The sequence below is a fragment of the Biomphalaria glabrata genome, chromosome 9 (genome assembly GCF_947242115.1).
Source record: "Biomphalaria glabrata chromosome 9, xgBioGlab47.1, whole genome shotgun sequence".
Taxonomy (NCBI): Eukaryota; Metazoa; Mollusca; class Gastropoda; family Planorbidae; genus Biomphalaria; species Biomphalaria glabrata.
The window spans coordinates 3,689,084-3,709,668 of record NC_074719.1 but is presented as its reverse complement, the minus strand read 5'-3'; the positions used below and the strand labels follow the sequence as shown (position 1 = coordinate 3,709,668).

Here is a 20,585-nt window from a genome sequence, read left to right as displayed (position 1 = left end):
TTTGAACATTGTGAAATATTTATTAACGTCAAACTTAGAAGCGTAAAAAAGAAATACAAAAAACAATTATGTGCTTATAATGAATCAACAAGAACTTGGGATCAAAGCGCGAGGCTGTTAGATACAACGGAAGCTGGGGGTGGGGGTGGGGGTGGGGAGGGAACCCGCTTGTGTATAATTCAGCTACGCTACTAAAACCACGTTAAACAAGGCTTTTGTAAAGGAAACAACTACACATGTGCAGCCATAGGTTTCAATACTGCAAGATTTATATCCCTTTTATATCGATCAAAATTAATCAATTATCTCTATTTAATTAATTAGTTTTTGTAAAAAAAAAAAAAAATTTTATAGCGAATTTTATTTTCTTAGGAACAGTGACGTAATTGTGCAAAGATTAAAATTGATCCGAGAATAAGAAGTGGGAGAAATAACGTGTACAAAATTTTTACCAGACAGACAGACGGAGCTAATTTATAAAAACTTTGTAAACACAAACATAAACAACCAGGACGGTGAAGTAGTACAGGTCCTCTGTCTAAATATTTCAAACGTCTTGGCCAGAAAAGTTGCCAGAGTTTTAGATCAATGAAAAAATATAATTCTTTTACACGACATTATGTGAGAATCACTGGCGGATCCAGAATTTTGGAGTGGGAGGGGGCAAATCCCAAACTCTAACCCTAACGCCCAGTAAACCCTAACGCTAAGCATAAATATTATGCGTTTATATATATATATATTAGATTTTTTTTTCTCAACCTTCGGCGGAAAAAACAACAACTCCCAGGCATGTTGAGACCTTTCTAGGGGTCAGGGGAGCTTTGTAAGCTCCCCCAGTGGGGTCCGGGGCAAAGCCCAGACGCCAAAAGCGTTTTATTGCATTCTTCACTGCAGAAACGCATTCTCTTGACATCTACAGCTCATTATTCATCCTATGAAAAAAGGAGATTTTGAATAATGTTTTACTTGAAAAATATTATAATATGAATTTACAGGCCCTTACTAGAATGCAAATACAACCGATTTGTTCCTTGAAAAGATAACATAGCCCACATATTTAGATTAAGACTTTGAGGATCGCCGCCGAAAAAAAATTATACGAAAAATCAGCCTTTGTGGCATTTTACGTCTCGAGAGACGATCTTTTCCCTTTGCAACTTCTTGTGTGACTAAAGAGGCCAATACTTGATACACAGCTGCGATCGCAGGTTGAAGATATGTGATCACCAGGCGCCGTTGCATTATCACCCTTCTTTCTGCTACTGTTGTGTATGGCATCTGCAATCCGAGACCTATCCTTTATGCTTTCTCTCCATGTGGATCTATCCAGTGCAACTTTTTCCAGCTGCTAGTGTCGATTTTGAAGAGCTTCATGTCGCGTTTGCATACATCCTTAAAACGTAAAGGTTATACAAAAAAAAAAAAAATATCAATAATAATAATAAACAGCCATGTTTAGGCCTTTCTCTTGACAGCTAGGTGATCTGGGGGAGCGCTGTAAGCCCTCCAAGTAGGGTCCAGAAGGCGAACCCCCGACGCCAGAAGCGTTTTCTTGCATTCTTCACTGCAGAAACGCAATCTCCTGACATCTACATCGAAAAATAATATTTAAAAAAAAAGCTCATTTGTAAGTGATACATTTTGTCCAATAGGCATGTTTGTAACTTTTGTTACAGAACTATAATTCAAAGCTTTAAACAAAAAATTTCGGAAGTGGGAGGAGAAATTAAGTGGGCCAAATAGGTTCTACTCTAAATTTTGTTGCATTTTTAGTATTCAAGTATATATTGTGAGTTATAGTCCCAAATTTGTTTTAAAATAGAAAAATATCAGTATGAGAAAAGGTTGAAAAAAGTTGACAAGGAAAATAATATTAGAGTTCAGAACTCATCTCAGTTGTTATTCTTATAATGAAAACAGGATGGCTGCCTGGTCGAGGATGGCTGTCTGGTCGTGTGGTTTGCGCGCTGGACTGTCGTTCGGATTTATCGATGGTCGAGGGTTCAAATTCTGCCCGCTCCCATCCCCCGTCGTCCTGCGGGAGGTTTGGACTAGGAAGTAAACTATCTTCAACTCTGACGTAACATCCGAAACATGTAAAACATTTTACAAACATTTTACAAATTTTGTGTAAATTCTAAATTTTCCAAAACAAAGTCTTTCTTAAAATAACTAAGGTAAACTCTGTCGCCATATTTGATTATTCTGTTTTAAAACGTCATGTTTTCATATGGAAAGGGGAGAGGGCGGTACAGAGAAAGCGTTAATCACCGCTCCTTTTTTTTTTTATTATTTCTGCTAATGATTGCATTAGGCATTAAAGAATAGTGGATGGGGCGACTTGATATAAGAATTTAATTTACAGCATATATTAATTATATTAGTGACAACTTTGTTTAAATTTTGTAATTTCTTAACTAAAATACAAAAAGAAAAAAAATATTAGTTTGTCCGATGGGTGGAAAGCGATTGCATGTATCGCCCCTCCTACCTGGTACAACCCTTTTTCATTTTATATTTACTAATGATAAAATTTGTGTGTGTGCGACATAATATACAAATAGGTCAAAACATCCATATGAACCTTTTATTAAATAGATATTAAACTAATTTTAATCACAAACTATGAATCGTCCATAAAAATTGGACCGCCCCCCCCCACACACTCAGAGAGCTAGAGTGGGGAGGGCAGTAGAAGCAACCGCTCCTCCCCTCACGCAATCGGTTAAGATACCAGAAGTGTGGCGACATAATATAAAAATTATATAGTGATTCAACTAATTTTGTTCACAAACTATAATTTCTAAATAAAAGTAGGACCGCCCCACCCCCCAGGTGGGGCAGGCAGTAAATGTATTCGCCCCCCCCCCACCCAATCGGCTAACAGGGGCACGACATAATATAAAAATCGGTTAAAATATCAATAACAAGTTTTAATTATATAGATATTTAATTTATTCTGTTAACAGGCGGTGATTTTTACAAAAAAATTGGACTGCCCCCCCCCCCACTCGAAAGTTTATAGTGGTGGCGGGGGCCGGGATTGATGCCATCGCCACCTTCCCATCCCACCAAATCGGTCAACATACTAGAAGGGGGGCGAAATAATTTAAAATAGGTTAAAATATAAATAATTAATATATAATACTAACATAACTAATTAATTCGTGCGAAATTGTGTGATTTCCTTACTAAAATTCGTCCATCCCAATTCGGCCGAGTGGGGGGGGGGGCGATTGCCCCTACCGCCCCCCCCCCACTGAATCCGCCAATGGTGAGAGTATGTGTTGTATATTATATATAAAGTACATACATTCAATTTCATACAACATTGTAATATAATAAATATAATAAATGTAAATCTAATAGGGTTAGTTAAAGTAGTTTGGTTTTTTCTGTCCTCTGTTAATGTTCACGTATCTGCCATCATTCAAGTCGCTTTCTGGCATGTGGAATCTGTAACGTTCGTATGAAAACAATTTGGTCGTTATGATGGACAACACTGATTGGTCAAATCTGGCGAACAGAAACATAGAATAAAACATTCGCATTTTAACCTCTTTGTGAAGTAATTACTTTATAAAAGTGTGTGTGTGTGTTTATGCTATGATGGGATATAAAACTTAGGTGTGTGTTTTGGGTGACTGGCAATGCGTCCATGACTATGAAACAAAAGTGTTGACAATAGTATCTGATAATATTACGAGCCTGCAGAAAAAGAAATGGGTTAAACCGTTAAAATATAAACATTATATATTTTTGCATTACATTTTTTAAACATTAATCTGTCATTGGTTTTCCGGGCTAACTCAGGCAACCCATTTCATGCTCTAATAGCATTAGAAAAAAAGATGTACATGTCTTTGCATATGGAACAAGGAATGCGCCTTTATCTTTGTGTCTTTCTGAGTACTTTATCAGGATTTGTTTTTGTATTTGAAGACTATGGTTCAGTGTTTTATGTATGATTGCTACTTTACTTTTGAGTCTTCTGTCCTGAAGGCTTTCTAAATGTTTATATTTTACTAAAGACGTTACTCTATTTAAATGTGAATATTCGTTTGTTATGAATCTCACTGCTCTATTTTGTGTCTGTTCCAGTTTCTTAATGTTTTCTTGAGTTGAGGGGTCCCAAACGGAGGATGCATATTCTATTATTGGCCTAACCAAGGTTAAATAACATTTTAGTTTTATGTTCTTATTTGATTTATATAAAGTTCTTTTAATAAACCCTAATGCTTTGTTTGATTTTTTGATAGTTTCATCAATATAGGGATTCTATAACAGTTTTTCATTTATTATAACACCTAGTTATTTTAGGTTTTTAGTCTGTGTTACTGTTGATTACTGGACAATTTAATAATTTATTTATTGTATCTATTATATATAACCTGCCCTATATATCACAAGGCCTTAAAGGGAAAACATATATGTATGTTTATTATATTTTTTGAAATGGAAACTACATACTTGTATTTTATACTTACCTATGACAAATGTGTATTTCTTTTTTAGGTTTGAAACAATTGAGGTGGTTTTTTGTACATCCTGGGCATATACAATCAGGTTCTAGAGCACATTTTGCCCAAGGTTCCAGTATAGTTCTAACTACAAAAGGTGTTTGTTTAAATACATTGATTCCAGCCTGGAGGGACGTATAGTTCAGGTAGGCACAAGGCTCTTCCCCAAAGAAGTCAAACGTCTAGATAGAGATAATTGCAATTTAGTAAAATTCTTAGAAAGAGTTACTAACAATTTAGTAAAATTCCTAGATAGAGTTAATAACAATTTAGTAAAATTCCAAGATAGAGTTAATTACATTCTAGTAAGTTTCCTAGATAGAGTTAATTACATTCTAGTAAGTTTCCTAGATAGAGTTAATTACAATTTAGTTAAAATTCCTAGATAGAGTTAATTACAATTTAGTAAATTCCTAGATAGTGTTAATTACAATTTAGTAAAATTCCTAGATAGAGTTAATTACAATTTGTCATTACATAGTATGAAACTAAATTTGTACATACAAGGGAAACAATTTATGTCAGTAGTTCTCATAGTTAAACTCTGACTTCCCCTAGTGGAAACAAAAATACGTGCGACGGGGGTCTGTTACAGGACCCTAAGTTCGTGCGTTTTCTTGCATTCTAAATTGCAGGAATGCATTCCCTTGGCGCCTCAATTTTGGCAGTACTCACGTGAGTAAACGATGCATTTTGAAATAGCAGTACACATAGGGCTAGGCCTATTGATTTGTTTCAAGGCTTTATGTTGTTTATCATGGCCGGAACAACATATAATTTTTTTTTTTAAACGGGCCTTATTTTAACGACCAATGTAACATTTTTAGCCCGTGAATTATCGTATCTGTTACAATGAAATTTCACAATCCGCTGTCTCTTTTCTTCTCTCTCTCTCTCTCTTTTTTCTTCTCTTTCTCTCTCTCTCTCTTTTCTCTCCCTTGAATCCTCATTTTGTTACTGTTTTTTTACCTGCGCATCGTAATTTCTCCTACATAGACTTTTGACTCGGAAAGACTCGCTTCACAATGCGCCCTGGGCACATACACGCATTCCTATGTTGGGACCTTTAATTCTAGTATCACTTTTACTTTTTCTCTCTCCCCCCCCCTCCCACGTCATCAACATCAAGAAGCTATCTCTCGTATTCTCTATGCTCTATGACTTTGGCTTCTCCATTCAATCTATATTATATTTTGACTGCTACCCTCCCCCTACCTCTTAGTAACTTTACTTTTTTTTTTTTTTTTTTTGGCAACTTTTAATTAATCTTAATACAAGCAATTCACAGTATAAGACACCGCTAACATTTCTTCATACCATCAGCATCTGGCCTAGAATAATGCATTTCCCGAAGGTTCCGATTGAATGCCACATTCCCGCTCCCCTTTTGTACATTTCTCTTGGTATTTTGCACTCTAAATAAAAGGAAATAATACTTTCGTTGTATTAGCTGTCATCGTTTAAATGGAAAAAATACTTTCGTTTTATTAGCTGTCATCTTTTAAATGGAAAAAATACTTTCGTTTTATCAGCTGTAATCGTTTAAATGGAAATAATACTTTCGTTTTATTAGCTGTCATCGTTTAAAAGGAAATAATACTTTCGTTTTATTAGCTGTCATCGTTTAAATGGAAAAAATACTTTCGTTTTATCAGCTGTAATCGTTTAAAAGGAAAAAATACTTTCGTTTTATCAGCTGTAATCGTTTAAAAGGAAATAATACTTTCGTTTTATTAGCTGTCATCGTTTATTCGACCACGTTTTGAATGGAACGAATTGAAGAAACATACAGATTTATCTTTTTTTTTTTTTTTTTTTTTAGGACAAGTTTATTTTACAGTGTTATAAAAGTACCATTCCTTGCTATCTCTCTCCCTCTCCCTCTCTCTCTCTCTCTACCTCTTTCACTCACTCTCTATCGAAAAAAAAAAAGAAAAGACTTATTATCTTTTTATTAGAATTGGTTTTAGTTTTATTTAGACCGCGTCTGAAAGGAAGCGGAAATTACGTAAGACATATTTCCGAAAGTAGACTTTTGAAAAAGAAAAACGCTTTAAAAATACGAAATCTGTGTGATATTTTTTAATGCTTTATATATAGACTGCGGCCTTTTGGGGAAATACCGAAAATAAAATACAAAGGTTTGATAAAAACATTGCGTTTTTTTCTAAATAGCAGTCGTTAGGCTGCAAAACGGTTAAAATCGGTTCTTAGGAGCTTCTGAGAGCTACGAAATTTCATGCGACAGTTTAAGAGATCTCTTGATCAATGGCTCAGTAGTAACTTAGAATTATATAGTAGATTTAGTCAAGGAAAGAAGCGAAACTCACAGATACAGAAATGGGAATGTCACTCGAGGTAGCTTAAAACCGACATACAATCATCTTCTTGTTTTAATCAACAACTTCGTCTAGAGGGCTTGTTTTTGTCAAACAAAAGCCATCAACAGATAGTCGGTACTAAATCAAATCAGTCTGAGAAGAGAAAATCGAGAAGAATCACGTTAGCGGAGACGTATGGAAATAAAAGAAAAACAAATTTCGACTCGATCTTTTGGTGCACGTAGAGCTGGTATATATTGTAAAAGATTGTCATTAGCAAGTATGGTGTGATTGAATGTGCTATTTCATAGTTGGTAATTAGGTCTGAAAGAATTTTTTTTTCTAAATATGGGTTATATATAGCGCAACTTTCATGCTTATAGCATGTTCAGGGCGCTTCGATCTAATCTCTTTTATACAGCCTCGCCGTGGCGCTCGGGTGGAAACGGTCATTAGAGGAGACGATAACGCCTATAGGGAAGAAACAGAACCTACGTTGGTGTGTCTAAGTACCAAGTTCATTGCACTTGCGGGGATGGAAGAAAGCCCCAACAAACATGTCACTATCCAGTGACTATCCACACATCGTTCCTTATTGGGCCGTTTGTTTTTTTTGGCGGACACCTGCCCTGCCGATGTGGTACAGAGAGGGTCTCCCCCGGCGTGCTCAGCCTTTGGCCTCGCTTCTTATCCGAGTGTCCTGGGATACGAGCCATCGGTAACGGGGATGTAATAATTTACATCTGCTTGGATCTTTCCAAGACAGAAATTTGTTCAGACAGGAAGATGGAGGCAATCTTCCATAATAGGCTTAGAGTTCCAGTAGTCAACACTTATAAAAATTAAGAAGAAAGAACAATGTGGATGAGCCCGAGCCCCCCCCCCCCCCCATGATAGGTAACTTAAATGCTGGAACCTCATAGCCCTATATGCTTTTGTTAATATACTTCCCAAGATGCTGTTATAACCCTAGTGGCGGACTGAAAGGGTTAATGTGTGTGTGCGGCCTACTGACACACATGATTCAGGCCAATCACACAGGCTGGTGAACAAGGGACATTACTGCTAATGCACGCTATATGACCAATGCAATGGTCATGAGACTAAAAAAGCCTTTATAGACGAGAGACTGAGCGTGTTAGAAAGTCAGTCGAGTCCAGGACGCAACGCAGTAAGGACAGTGTGCTACAAAGTGAGTCCTTGAAAATGTAGCTGTACGAGTCTAGAAGTAGACAGAGAAAGATTTGTTTAGTAGTGTTTAGTAGGCAGTTCTATTGTACAAGAAAGCATTTGAATTTGATGTAGCCAATTGTGTTGTATTTTCTTTTCATGTATTTGTCATTCAACCGCCACATTGTTACTTGAAGCTCTTGTTGTTAAGTTCTTGTGTTAGATGTGCTGTGTTGTATCTAGCTGTGTCTACAGAAGGACTGACAGAGGAGAAACGTAACTATACTAGCGTGAACAGGGGAGCCCGGCAAAATGTCATCTTTTGAGTTTGTGTTATGCAGAGCCAGGCAAATGTCATATTTTGAGTTTGTGTCGTGCAGAGCCATGCAAATGTCATATTTTGAGTTTCTGCCATGAGGAGCCATGCAAATGTCATATTTTGAGTTTGTGTTATGTAGAGCCAGGCAAATGTCATATTTTGAGTTTGTGTTATTTAAATAAAAAGGTGTTTGCAATAAGTTGTCCAAAGAAATGTTTTGCAAAAAAGAAATCACAAGTATTAATCAACAGATTTAGATTGATTTATATATCAGGAAACCAATGGGTGACTGAAATGAGAAAATCTTACTTCAATACATTTTGATAACTTACTCCCTTCAATGTGGTCACAGGGATGTTGTGCATGTCTTTACCTCCCCATATTTGTAGACCAAGTTTGTCTCCCCTGTCTAGAAAGTCAACAATCGTGTCTTTCCAGTAAATAGAAGCGTCTTGGTACACGACTGATTTCCTCGCTTTCATCATGCAAGCCTTGAGATAAATACAGACAGTGATGTGTAGACAAAATATCTAGTTTATAATCAACAGTTAAAATGTATCAGTATCTTCATACTTATTTTTTTTTTGGGCTCTTTATGTGACCTTTTGTCTGGATGACTCCATTTGACCTCTGTTGTGAATGACGTCTCAATGTTTTGATTTGCAAGAACGACCAGTGTGGAATGTGTATATAGAGTTCACGTAGCCACGTAACGTGTAAGATGAAGCCGTTATTGACTTAGGTACTGTTTGGACTAATATCAGATGTCGAGTGTTCGAAACCCTGGTCAGCTATTCACTTTTAGTGGGGCCAGTGTTTGTGTGATAGAGAGTTGGTATGAGCCAAGTTGAATAATTTTGAATGTAAGGCTAAGCATATATGCCTCATCCTGTTCTGTATTCAAATATATATATATATATATATATATATATATATATATATATATATATATATATATATTTATTTATTTATTTATTTATACAGTAATTAGTTTATAGCCTATGACTAGTTAAAAAGTAATTTCAATTTAAACAGTTATTTCAATAAAATGTTTGTTAAAGTGATATACCATAATCAGTACTGGCTTCCAGGCACAAAAGCTCAACTCTCTGAAATAGCTGGGCACTTTGCCGAATGGGAATGAGATCACTTGACATCGACACGACTTTTCAGTCTGTAAATTATGACACTTTGACATTAGAACAAGCGGTATTGGGATGTTTTAAATAAGTTATAAAAATGTGTTTTAAAAATGGTAAAGGCATATTGTGTTACGTTTAGGTGGACCTTCCATTTGTAGTGTGTTTAAGAATGCTTGTGTGTTTTTCAATGTTTGCGTATCGTTTATGTATTTTTTTTTCTTCTATTGGTTTTTTTTTTTTTGTTATTTTTTAATCCCGCACTATTGACCTTGACCCTTATCTCTTAGCGAAGATCAATAGTATTAAACATATTTACAAAGATTTAAAGAGTGAACCTCATTTATACATGGAATATCTGTAAATTTAGAAGATCATCGCCTAAATTATTTTTGTTTGATATTCTTCGTTGTCCTAAGCTGTCCCACAACATGGCCAGATTTTTATTATAAGTTGAATCTTGTTCTTTACAACCAAATCTGTTGGAAACATTAGTTTATATCTATAAAATGTAATTAACATTCATTTTGCAATATGTCGCAATCCAAAAATTGGAGACTCATGCCTTCAGGGTTCCCAAAAAAAAAAAAAAAGATTCTGTAGTAACATACAAAGAAACAGTAGTAAACTATGAGAACAGTGGAACAGACAAATTCATGAAATGTGTAAACATAGCAATACAGATTTCAGATGAAAAAAAAAATAATTTGAAAAAGAAAAAACAAATTTAAAAAGTATGAAAAAAAAAAAAGAAATAAAAAAAAAAAAAAAGAATATTTGAATATGAAATAGAGAGAGAAAAAAATAAAAAAATAAAACCATTACTATAACAACAATTCAGATATACATCAGCACCTTTTTCAGGAAGATACTTACATCCCCATTGGCGCGGTGGCTGAGCGGTAAAGCGCTTGGCTTCCGTACCGGGGTCTGGGGTTCGAATCCTGAAGACTTGGATTTTTAATTTCGGGATCTTTGGGCGCCTGAGTCCACCCAGCTCCCGACATTAGTTGGGGAAAAGTAAAGGCGGTTGGTCGTTGTGCTGGCCACATGACACCCACCTTAACAGTAGGCCACAGAAACAGATGACCTTTACATCATCTGCCCTATAGACCACAAGGTCTGAAAGGGGAACTTTTTTTTTTTTACTTATATCCCTGAACTAAATCACAGGTATTGCGGCAAAGATCAAGGCAGAAACCAGTTGGGGCACCCTGGTGATTTCGAAAGTAACGGTTGACGAAAAGTGTCTGCTAGTGGAACTTAGCACAGTCTAAAACCTAATTAACCAACATCAATGAACAATTAATAAGGAACCTTTGCCTTTCTCTTAAGAAGGACCATTACAAAGAAAACAGCATAGCGACTTTTTTTTTCTATACAAACTTAATAGCTTTAAACTAAATAAGAAGATCCTAAATACTTTTTAAGGCGCGACTATACAAAATCTGCTAACATACGAAATAACTTGTTGTCAAGGCAACGCTTCATCTAAGCTGTTGCGCCGTCTAGAAACCATCATAAAAAGGGCATCGAAAATTACACTCACAACATTACCACATTTCAAGGAACTTTTGAAGAATGTCTAAGGAAAATCGAAAAAATCTTGGAAGACAACGGCCACCCGCTCCATCAGGTCATCGCAAAGTGGGCGACTACTGTCAATCAAAACAAGAACAGAGGGGTACAAAAACTCGTTCGTACCTCACTCGGTCAGACTATATCTATAAAACATGTGATTAAACAGTCTAAATGTATGTTCTATACATCCCGGGCACGCTACCCTGCCTCACAGTGGCGCCCGGGTGGAAACGATCGTAGGAGGAAACGATTAGGCTAAAGGGCAGCAAAGCAAGACTCCCGTGGGGGGTGCCTAAGGGGGTGCGAGAGCATCCTCATTGCACTGTGCGGAGTTGTAAAAAAGCTCCAACAACCTTATCACAATCCAGGCGACGTTCCTCAAGGAGCCGTTACATAAAGGAAAGGAAAATGGCGTGTCCTGCACTGTTAGCCTGGTATAGAAAAGGAAAATTGCTAGGGGTCCCGATGCATGCGGTCTCTAGCCGCGAGTCTGACACCCCGCCAGACAGAACAGTGTACACTGTTCTCATTCAGGCCGGTGAGTGGGAGCTCTTGTTCACTTTTGCTGGCCTGGAGTTCCAAGAGCCGAAGGCTCAACTCTACCTGACAGTTTCAAGAAGAAGAAGAAGAATGTTCTATACATGTTCAGTGCAGAAGTTGAGTGTATAGCGCTTGCCTTAAGAACCGGAGGGTTCTGGGTTCAAACCGTTGAGATAACTTAGCTTTATCGGATACCTGACATTAGTCTTATCTAATCTTATATAATACAGATGTTACTTCAAAAAAAAAAAAGAAGATGATTACGTCCTACGCGTCATGCATATTAACCAACGACCTAAATTCTGCCAAGTCACTGGTTTTCTTGGCTAGCTCAGGCAACCCATTCCATGCTCTATCTTATATAATACAGATGTTACTTCAAAAAAGAAGATGATTACGTCCTACGCGTCATGCATATTAACCAACGACCTAAATTCTACAAAGTCACTGGTTTTCTTGGCTAGCTCAGGCAACCCATTCCATGCTCTATCTTATATAATACAGACGTTACTTCAAAAAAGAAGATTATTACGTCCTTAGCGTCATGCATTTAGTCATGCATATTAACCATTGACTTAAATTCTGCCAAGTCACTGGTTTTCGTGGCTAGCTCAGGCAACCCACTCCATGCTCTAATAGCAATAAGGAAGAAGGAGTATTTGTACAAATTTGTCCTAGCATATAGGACGAGGAATGTGCCTATATCTTTGTGTCTTTCAGAGTATTTTATTATTAGTTGGGGAAAAGTAAAGGCGGTTGGTCGTTGTGCTACGTAGACATCTGCCCTATAGACCGCATTACTTAAAAGGGCACTTTACTTTACATGAGTTCAAATAAATGTTTCGATAGATTTTATTGTAACAATACAAGGCGTTTTCAAAGCGCTGGAACAGTCATTAAAAGTGAAGCCCTTTTTTTTATTGACCCCCTCCTCCTTTTCCAGTTTTGCAGTGTCGGTTCTAACATATCTTACGGCCTCAGAAATAACTATTCATGTCCAGTTTTATAAACACCAGACAGTGTTAATTTCTAAAAAAAATTTCAAACCTAAGCAGGCATTTTAAAACAAGAAAAACATAAAAAAAATACTTTAAAAAAAACCTAGTAAAAAAAAACCTAGTGTTATTGTATCAGTTAGTTTGGATCAGGCATGTACTTACATGTGTGATTGACTTAGGGCGTATCAATCTGTGCCATAGAAATATTTTAACCAATTATTTTTTGGTTTAGATTTTAGCTGTCTCAATGCGCTATGATCCTATCATTTGTCTGGACCAGTTGTGAACGGGGGAGGGAAGAAGGGGGTATCGTGGTGAAAAAAATGTTTACTCAGGGCTCAAGATCCCTCAAGGGGACTAACTCAATTTATAACACCACATGTGTCAATAACAGATTCCTTCCCTTGTTCGAGATAAACACATTTTTTTTTTATTACCAATAGTTAATTAAAGTGTTGATTTTTTATTGATTCTTGTGTTGTCAGGTAAAATATTTTTTTTGGCAATTTTTTAAAGCTTAATCCGAGATTGAATGTGGGAGAAATAACGTGTACAAACTTTTTACCAGACAGTTGATATAAATTTGTAAAAATAAAGAAAATTTTTTTTTGGAGCGAAGGGAGAAAACAGTCCTATTGCTGCCTTGTATCTCAATATTGCAAAGTTTATCGTGTAATAATCGTGTAATATAGTCCACCAAGGGGAGCAGAGTGAGTTGATATAAGATTTGTAAAAGTTGTTTAATTTATTTACCAGCGGACATGACCCGCGGGCCTTAGTTTGGATATTATTAATTAAGTGTATTGGAGTTAGATAAATGTCAAACCATAGACATATATATATATAGACTGGACGATAAAGTAAAAATTACGAACGAAAACATTTTGGAAAGGATATATGAGTTATACAGCAGTTATGAGCAGTGTAAATATAAAAGTATTTATAGTTTTTTTTTTTTTCAGCCATAACCTATATAATTGATAGAACCCCTTTTGTATTATTATATCTCTAATCCTGCCTACCAAATCTATTAAATTTACATAATTAAAATAATTATAAATAGTTTTAAATAATAGATTTAGATCTAGTCTATATAAATACTATAGTAAAAAAAAATACTACTTACTACTAGTACTATACTACTATACTATAATTGTAAACTGTATAGTCTAGTCCAGGGGTCTCAAACACGTGGCCAGCAGTGGCCCGCGAAACTATTTTGTGTGGCCCGCGACCACGTCTGCGAATTTTAAAAAAAATTAGATAAAATTTACAATGACCACATATAAGCCGTGAAATGATTTACAACTGCACAAATCAGTAAATGAGGTGTCACTGTCGCCCACCGACCGCTTAGGCTTTCAGCTGGGTGAACGGTGGCCTGATTCTTACCGCTGGCCGATAGCGTCTAGAATCTGGCCACCATTATATCACTGCTCCGACCGTTTGGCCGCGCGGCTAGCGAAACAGGAGAAAGAAAGGGAGATGGGGAGAGATGTGTCAAGATTCTGTGAAAGCAAGCTTTGTTGTTAGCGAGATGATAGCAAAGGCATCACGACCATTCACTGAAGGCCAGTTTGTAAAAGAGTGTATACTACAGGCGTGTGAAATTATCTGCCCCAAGAAAAAGAAACTCTTCGAAGGCATACGTTTGTCTGCGAACACAGTTGTAAGCAGGATCACCGAGTCAGCGACAAATGTTCAACAGCAACTGATTGCCGCTGCAAAAGACTTTGTAGCATATTCCGTTGCACTGGACGAGTCTACTGGCGTATACTGTGCCGTATTCATTCAACATTGTTGAAGAGCTATTGGACTTACTAGCCATGAAAGGACTGGACGCGACGTGTTTCAAGAACTGGAAGCTTGTATTGACAGGTGTGTGGTCTACGTGGGAAAAACTTGTTGAAGTGGCTACGGATGGTGCACCAGCAATGTGTTCAGAGAAGGTTGGTGTTGTTGGATTAATTGTAGAGACACGGTATCAGCTCAGCTTGGCGGGACCTTTTGCAGCCATACACTGAATTCTGCACCAAGAAGAACTCTGTGGCAAAAGTCTACAAATGAAGAACGTGGTGGATGTTGTCGTGAAGACGGTGAACTTCATACGTGCACGGGGTCTCAACCACAGACAGTTTGTGTCATTTCTAGCTGATTTAGAAACGGAATACGGAGAGTTGCTTTATCATACGGAAGTCAGATGGTTGAGTCGTAGAAAAGTGCTGCAGAGATTTTTCGAACTGAGACGGGAAATAGCATTGTTCATGGCAATGAAAGACGGAGACATACCTCAGCTCAGTGATCCAATGTTTTGTCGGATCTTGCTTTTCTTACTGACATCACCCAACATCTCAATGCAATCAATTCACAACTACAGGCCACAAAGCAGCTGATTACCGTGATGTTTGATTCATTCAGATGCAAGCTGACTTTGTGGGCCACTCAGCTGGCAGATGGAAACCTGGCTCATTTGTCTTTTCTACAGAGCATAACGGTTGAACCACAGCGCCTAAATGACTACGTAATCATCTTCTTCAGACTACTTGAAGATTTTGAACACCGCTTTCAGCAACTTACTGCTCTCGAACCACAGTTTTTCCTTGTTGCCACTCCGTTGACGTGAAAAACGTTCCAGTGGAAGTCCAGATTGAACTACTGGACCTGCAGTGTGACACTGTTCTGAAGCAAAAATACGCTGATGTTCCAGATTTCTACCAGTTTCATCCCAGAGAGTACTTTCCAAACTTATTTTGCGCAGCTGATAGAATTCTTGCGATGTTTGGGGGGTACGTAGGCTACGTTTGCGAACAGTTTTTCTCCAGAATGAAGATCAACAAAACAGCATTACGATCAAGATTGACTGATGAGCATCTGAGAGCAACCATGCGGCTTGCCACTACACGCGACTTCAGGCCTAACGTCGATGGTCTGGTATCTGCCAAACGCTCTCAGCTGAGTGGACAGAAACATGAGTGACGAGCCATCTGCAGTAGGCCTAGAAATTATAGTGTTTTTTTTTTTTTGGGGGGGGGGGGGAAACTAAAGTTTCTGCTTTTTTTTTTTATTAGTGACAGAGGCAACGTCAACTTATTTTAGTAAACTAAACTGCCTGTGCATGTATAAACTACAATAAATGTAATTAATAATTATATAAAAAAAATATTTTAGCATTTAACTGCAGTGACAGTAGTGTTTGTAAAATTTAATGAAAAAACATTCTCTTTTCGTGGTGTGGCCCGCTGACTGATTGTTACTTTCCACTGTGGCCCACATGCTGATATGAGTTTGAGACCCCTGGTCTAGTCTATAGTTAGTATATAAATAGTCTAGGACTAGATTGTCACTAGATCTATAATCTATACTTATACTAGATCTAGTCTATAGTCTGCATGCATAGATGATAGACTGACTAGTTTAATGTTAATAGTAAAAAGTATGAAAATTATTAGACCTAGTTATTACAAATATTAGTCATATTTATTAGATTTAGATCTATCAATATTTGAATATCAAATTAGTCACAGTACTCACAGTCACAGTGATACTGAATTATTCTGACTTACTGAAACTGAGAGTTAATGTGTATATTATTACAATTTTTTTTCAACCTTTAGAATTTATCCTTGGCCTATCGTACTACGAACATTTGAGCACGTTCTGCTCATTTTCTTTGACTTTTTTGACTAAAAACTAATTCTAACAATTTGAATCGATAAGACGACCGCCATACATTAATAAAGAAGCCATGTCAACAAACATAGATCCACTTCACAAACCTATATATATTTGCCTATGTCTATGATTATGAAACAAAGGCAAAATATTGGGACTATGGCAGTTTTGTACGTTTCAAAACTAAAGATCATAATTATATATTGGCTGAAATGTTAGTCCTAGAATTTATAGCTCAATTGCTGCCATTTTTTTTTCACATAGATATAGTACATAAAACATATTTGACTTCCCCCAAATAAAAATAACTTCCTACTTCCAGTCTATATTTATTTATGTCTATGTGTCAAACATTGCGAATGTTCCCTTCACGAAAAAAAAAGTAGAGGGTGAAAATGGGTTTACCCGATTTGTTAAAAAAGTTTCGTCCTTTAATAGAGATCAGTTAAGATATTTGTTTTTATTTTAGGGCCCTCCGATTGTGGGAGGGACATTAAACATACACTTCGGTCTTCGCCATGATCTAAGAAACTTGTATGCCAAGTTTTACCTTGATAGGTCAAACAGATTTATTTTATTTGTGTCACAAACAAACATACATACAAACATACATACATACATACATACATACATACATACATACATACATACATACATACATACATACATATATACATACATACATACATACATACATACATACATACATACATACATACAAACATACATGCACCTTACATTCAGTTACAAATATTAGTTTTAATTTTCATCTATTTAATTAGATCGTTGAATTAAAATTTACTTTTTGCCTCTGTTCCGGTGTCAGTCCTAGATCCAACAAAACAAAACTCATGTTCTGAACTCTAGGGTAGACAACTGTGTGAAGACTGTGAACCATTGCCTGCGTCTCATCATAGTGACTACTGGACGTTCCGGTGGCGAATATAACGTCATTTTCCGGTATCAAGTATGCTAAGTAAGATATTAGCTGGCGATCTTGGTCATTTAGGGTCAGTTTAGGCGATAGTAAATCTCGTATTCTCTCTTCAGGACTTTGACTTATAGACTTCGAGCAGGTTCTTGGATGGCAGGCTGAAACACAGGAGCTTTTTTTAGCAGAGAAAATCTGTGTTAATTATCAGGTTTGATAAAAGAGTGACATCTACAACACTGCAAGAGTTACATAACTTGAATATTTAGAGCTACGATCGGAAAAGCAATTATATACTAGCTGCACGATCTTTTAAACGAATTAGGACTAATAAATCTATTTGCTATAAAGATCTTTTAAGGGAAGTAATTACTAATAAACCTATTTGCTATAAAGATCTGCTAAGGGAAGTAATTACTAATAAATCTATTTCCTATAAAGATCTGTTAAGGGAAGTAATTACTAATAAACCTTTTTCCTACAAAGATTTTTTAAGGGAAGTAATTATTAATAAATCTATTTCCTACAAAGATCTTTTAAGGGAAGTAATTACTAATAAATCTATTTCCTACAAAGATCTGCTAAGGGAAGTAATTACTAATAAATCTATTTCCTACAAAGATCTGTTATGGGAAGTAATTACTAATAAATCTATTTCCTACAAAGATCTGTTAAGGGAAGTAATTACTAATAAACCTATTTCTTTCAAAGATCTGCTAAGGGAAGTAATTAATAATAAATCTATTTCCTACAAAGATCTGTTAAGGGAAGTAATTACTAATAAACCATTTCCTACAAAGATCCATGTTATGGGAAGTAATTACTAATAAAACTATTTCCCATAAAGATCCATGTTAAGGGAAGTAATTACTAATAAATCTATTTCCCATAAAGATCCATGTTAAGGGAAGTAATTACTAATAAATCTATTTCCCATAAAGATCCATGTTAAGGGAAGTAATTACTAATAAACCATTTCCTACAAAGATCCATGTTATGGGAAGTAATTACTAATAAATCTATTTCCCATAAAGATCCATGTTAAGGGAAGTAATTACTAATAAATCTATTTCCCATAAAGATCCATGTTAAGGGAAGTAATTACTAATAAACCTATTTCCCCTAAAGATCCATGTTAAGGGAAGTAGTTTCTTATACATTTATTTTTCAACAAAGCTACATCTAAGGGAGTAATAACTAATAAGTTCATTTCTTTAAAAAGATCTATTTAATTAACAAGAAAACAAATATTGACTACTATCAACTACGAAGGAAAAGTAGTTGCTATAATAGTCATTTATAGGAAGTGGTTACTAACAGCGTTACATGCTGTGTGTTTTGCCACGAGGTGCTTTTTAATGGAAGTATACACTAATAAATTTACTAACCTTAGTCAAATATCTGAAGGACGTAGTCACTTGTCATTTTTTTTTTTTTGCTATGCAGAACATTGTAGTATAAGTAATCACTGATAAATTATTTGCAAAGAGAATCTATTTAAGGGAAGTAATTATTGATACATTATTTGCGAAGAGAATCTTTTTAAGGGAAGTAATTACTGATAAATTATTTGCAATAACAATGTATTTAAGGGAAGTAATTACTGATAGATTATTTGCAAAGAGAATCTATTTAAGGGAAGCAATTACTGTACTTTATTTGCGAAAAGAATCTTTTTAAGGGAAGTAATTATTGATAAATTATTTGCGAAGAGAATCTTTTTAAGGGAAGTAATTACTGATAGATTATTTGCAAAGAGAATCTATTTAAGGGAAGCAATTACTGTACTTTATTTGCAAAGAGAATCTATTTAAGGGAAGTAATTACTAATAAATTATTTTCAAAGAAAATCTATTTAAAGGAAGTAATTACTAACAAAATATTTGCAAAGAGAATCTATTTAAGGGAAGTAATTACTGATACATTATTTGCAAAGATAATCTATTTAAGGGAAGTAATTACTGATAAATTATCTGCAATGAGAATCTATTTAAGGGAAGTAATAACTGATAAATTATTTGCTGAGGACCTATTTAAGGATTTTAATGTATACTAATTTTCACTTTAATCTCTCTGACTAAACTCAGTGCCGGTCCTAGCTATTGCGGGGCCTATCGATAGACCCATTGCGCGAGGCAGGGGTGGACTGGGTGTCTAAATCGGCCCGGGCATTTCTTTACTATCCGGCCCATAAATTGTATATATTCCTAATATAAGATCATCATCATCATCATCATCATCATCATCATCATATTCACCATCGAAAGTCTCCATTTGAGCGAGGGCTTGAGAGGCTCAAATCCTCTCTTGCAAAAGCCCTGGACAGAAACCCTGCTGTCTTGCGTAGTGCATAAATGTCGCCATACAGGTCGAGAATTTTTGGTTTCCCAGACCTGCCGAGACCGAGATCAGCAAGTCTGGGGCAGTCAAACAGAATATGAGGCACGGTTTCCTCTTCTTCCCCGCAGCGGGGGCATCGTGAATCGAAATTTGGCCATAGCCGCGAGAAATATGAGCCAACAAGACAGTGGCCTGTCCTGCACTGTGCTAAAATAGCTTGCTCAGGCCTGGACAGCCTCCACCACGGGGAAGCCTCATGCGCTCCCAGACTCCACGGGCTTTTTGAGACTTGTCCCAGCACTCAAACCACTTTTCCATTTCTGTTTTTTGTATTATAGCCAGGGCTTGATTGCTTACCTAATATAAGATAAAGGATGAAACCTACAAGTAGGCCCACGCATTAGAGACTCCCACATATGCTTGCCTTTGTCTTGGCTCGCTAGGTGGTTCCTCAATACTCAATTACAATTGCGATCTATGGACTGAGTATGCCCTGTCATTATGCCGAAAACGTCCAACTGTCTTCACCTTCTCCCCAATCAATGTCAGGTACCCATTAGAGCTAAATGGATCCCGAAATTAAAAACGACAGTCACACTAGGATTCGAAAGTCAAGCGCCTTACCACTCAGCCACCGCGATTCTTGTCTACGGGTGTAGTCTATTACATTATTTCAAAAACAAAACGTGTTAGATAAAAGTAGTATTACACTGTAAAAGATTATTTGAACACTCAGTCACTTTTATAAGATAATATTAGAAAACCTCAATCCATGAGGCCCTTTAGGTGCCCTACCAGCCCATTTGGGTACCGGCCCACCGGGCATTTGCCCGAATGCCCATATAGCCAGTCCGCCCCTGGCGCGAGGCCTTGTCAGGGTAGGGATAAGCATAATGTTAACATTAAGATTTCGTATTACAAAATACATTCGTCTTTACAATAAATTTTTATTAAACGAAAGCTGACAATGCCGTTTTTTTTTGTTTTAATCGCGCGTAGGATTGTCACCCCCAAAATGACAATTATGTCTATTTTTCAAGAGATTTTTATG

The 20,585-nt window shown here is 36.4% G+C and overlaps 1 protein-coding gene across 3 annotated transcripts in view; it reads right to left on the bottom strand.

The window, feature by feature from the left end:
- The window catches only part of LOC106069819 (uncharacterized), a 51,122-nt gene continuing 30,537 nt past the window's right edge, over window positions 1-20,585 (bottom strand). For all 3 annotated transcript variants that reach the window (XM_056040679.1, XM_056040680.1, XM_056040678.1), the window contains exons 4-8: window positions 17,066-17,355; window positions 9,403-9,507; window positions 8,666-8,824; window positions 4,491-4,705; window positions 1-3,519 (exon numbers count right to left, since the gene is read on the bottom strand). In XM_056040679.1, coding sequence (XP_055896654.1) covers window positions 3,375-3,519; window positions 4,491-4,705; window positions 8,666-8,824; window positions 9,403-9,507; window positions 17,066-17,355 — 914 coding nt within the window. In that variant the 3' untranslated portion in view covers window positions 1-3,374. The remainder of the gene's footprint in view (window positions 3,520-4,490; window positions 4,706-8,665; window positions 8,825-9,402; window positions 9,508-17,065; window positions 17,356-20,585) is intronic.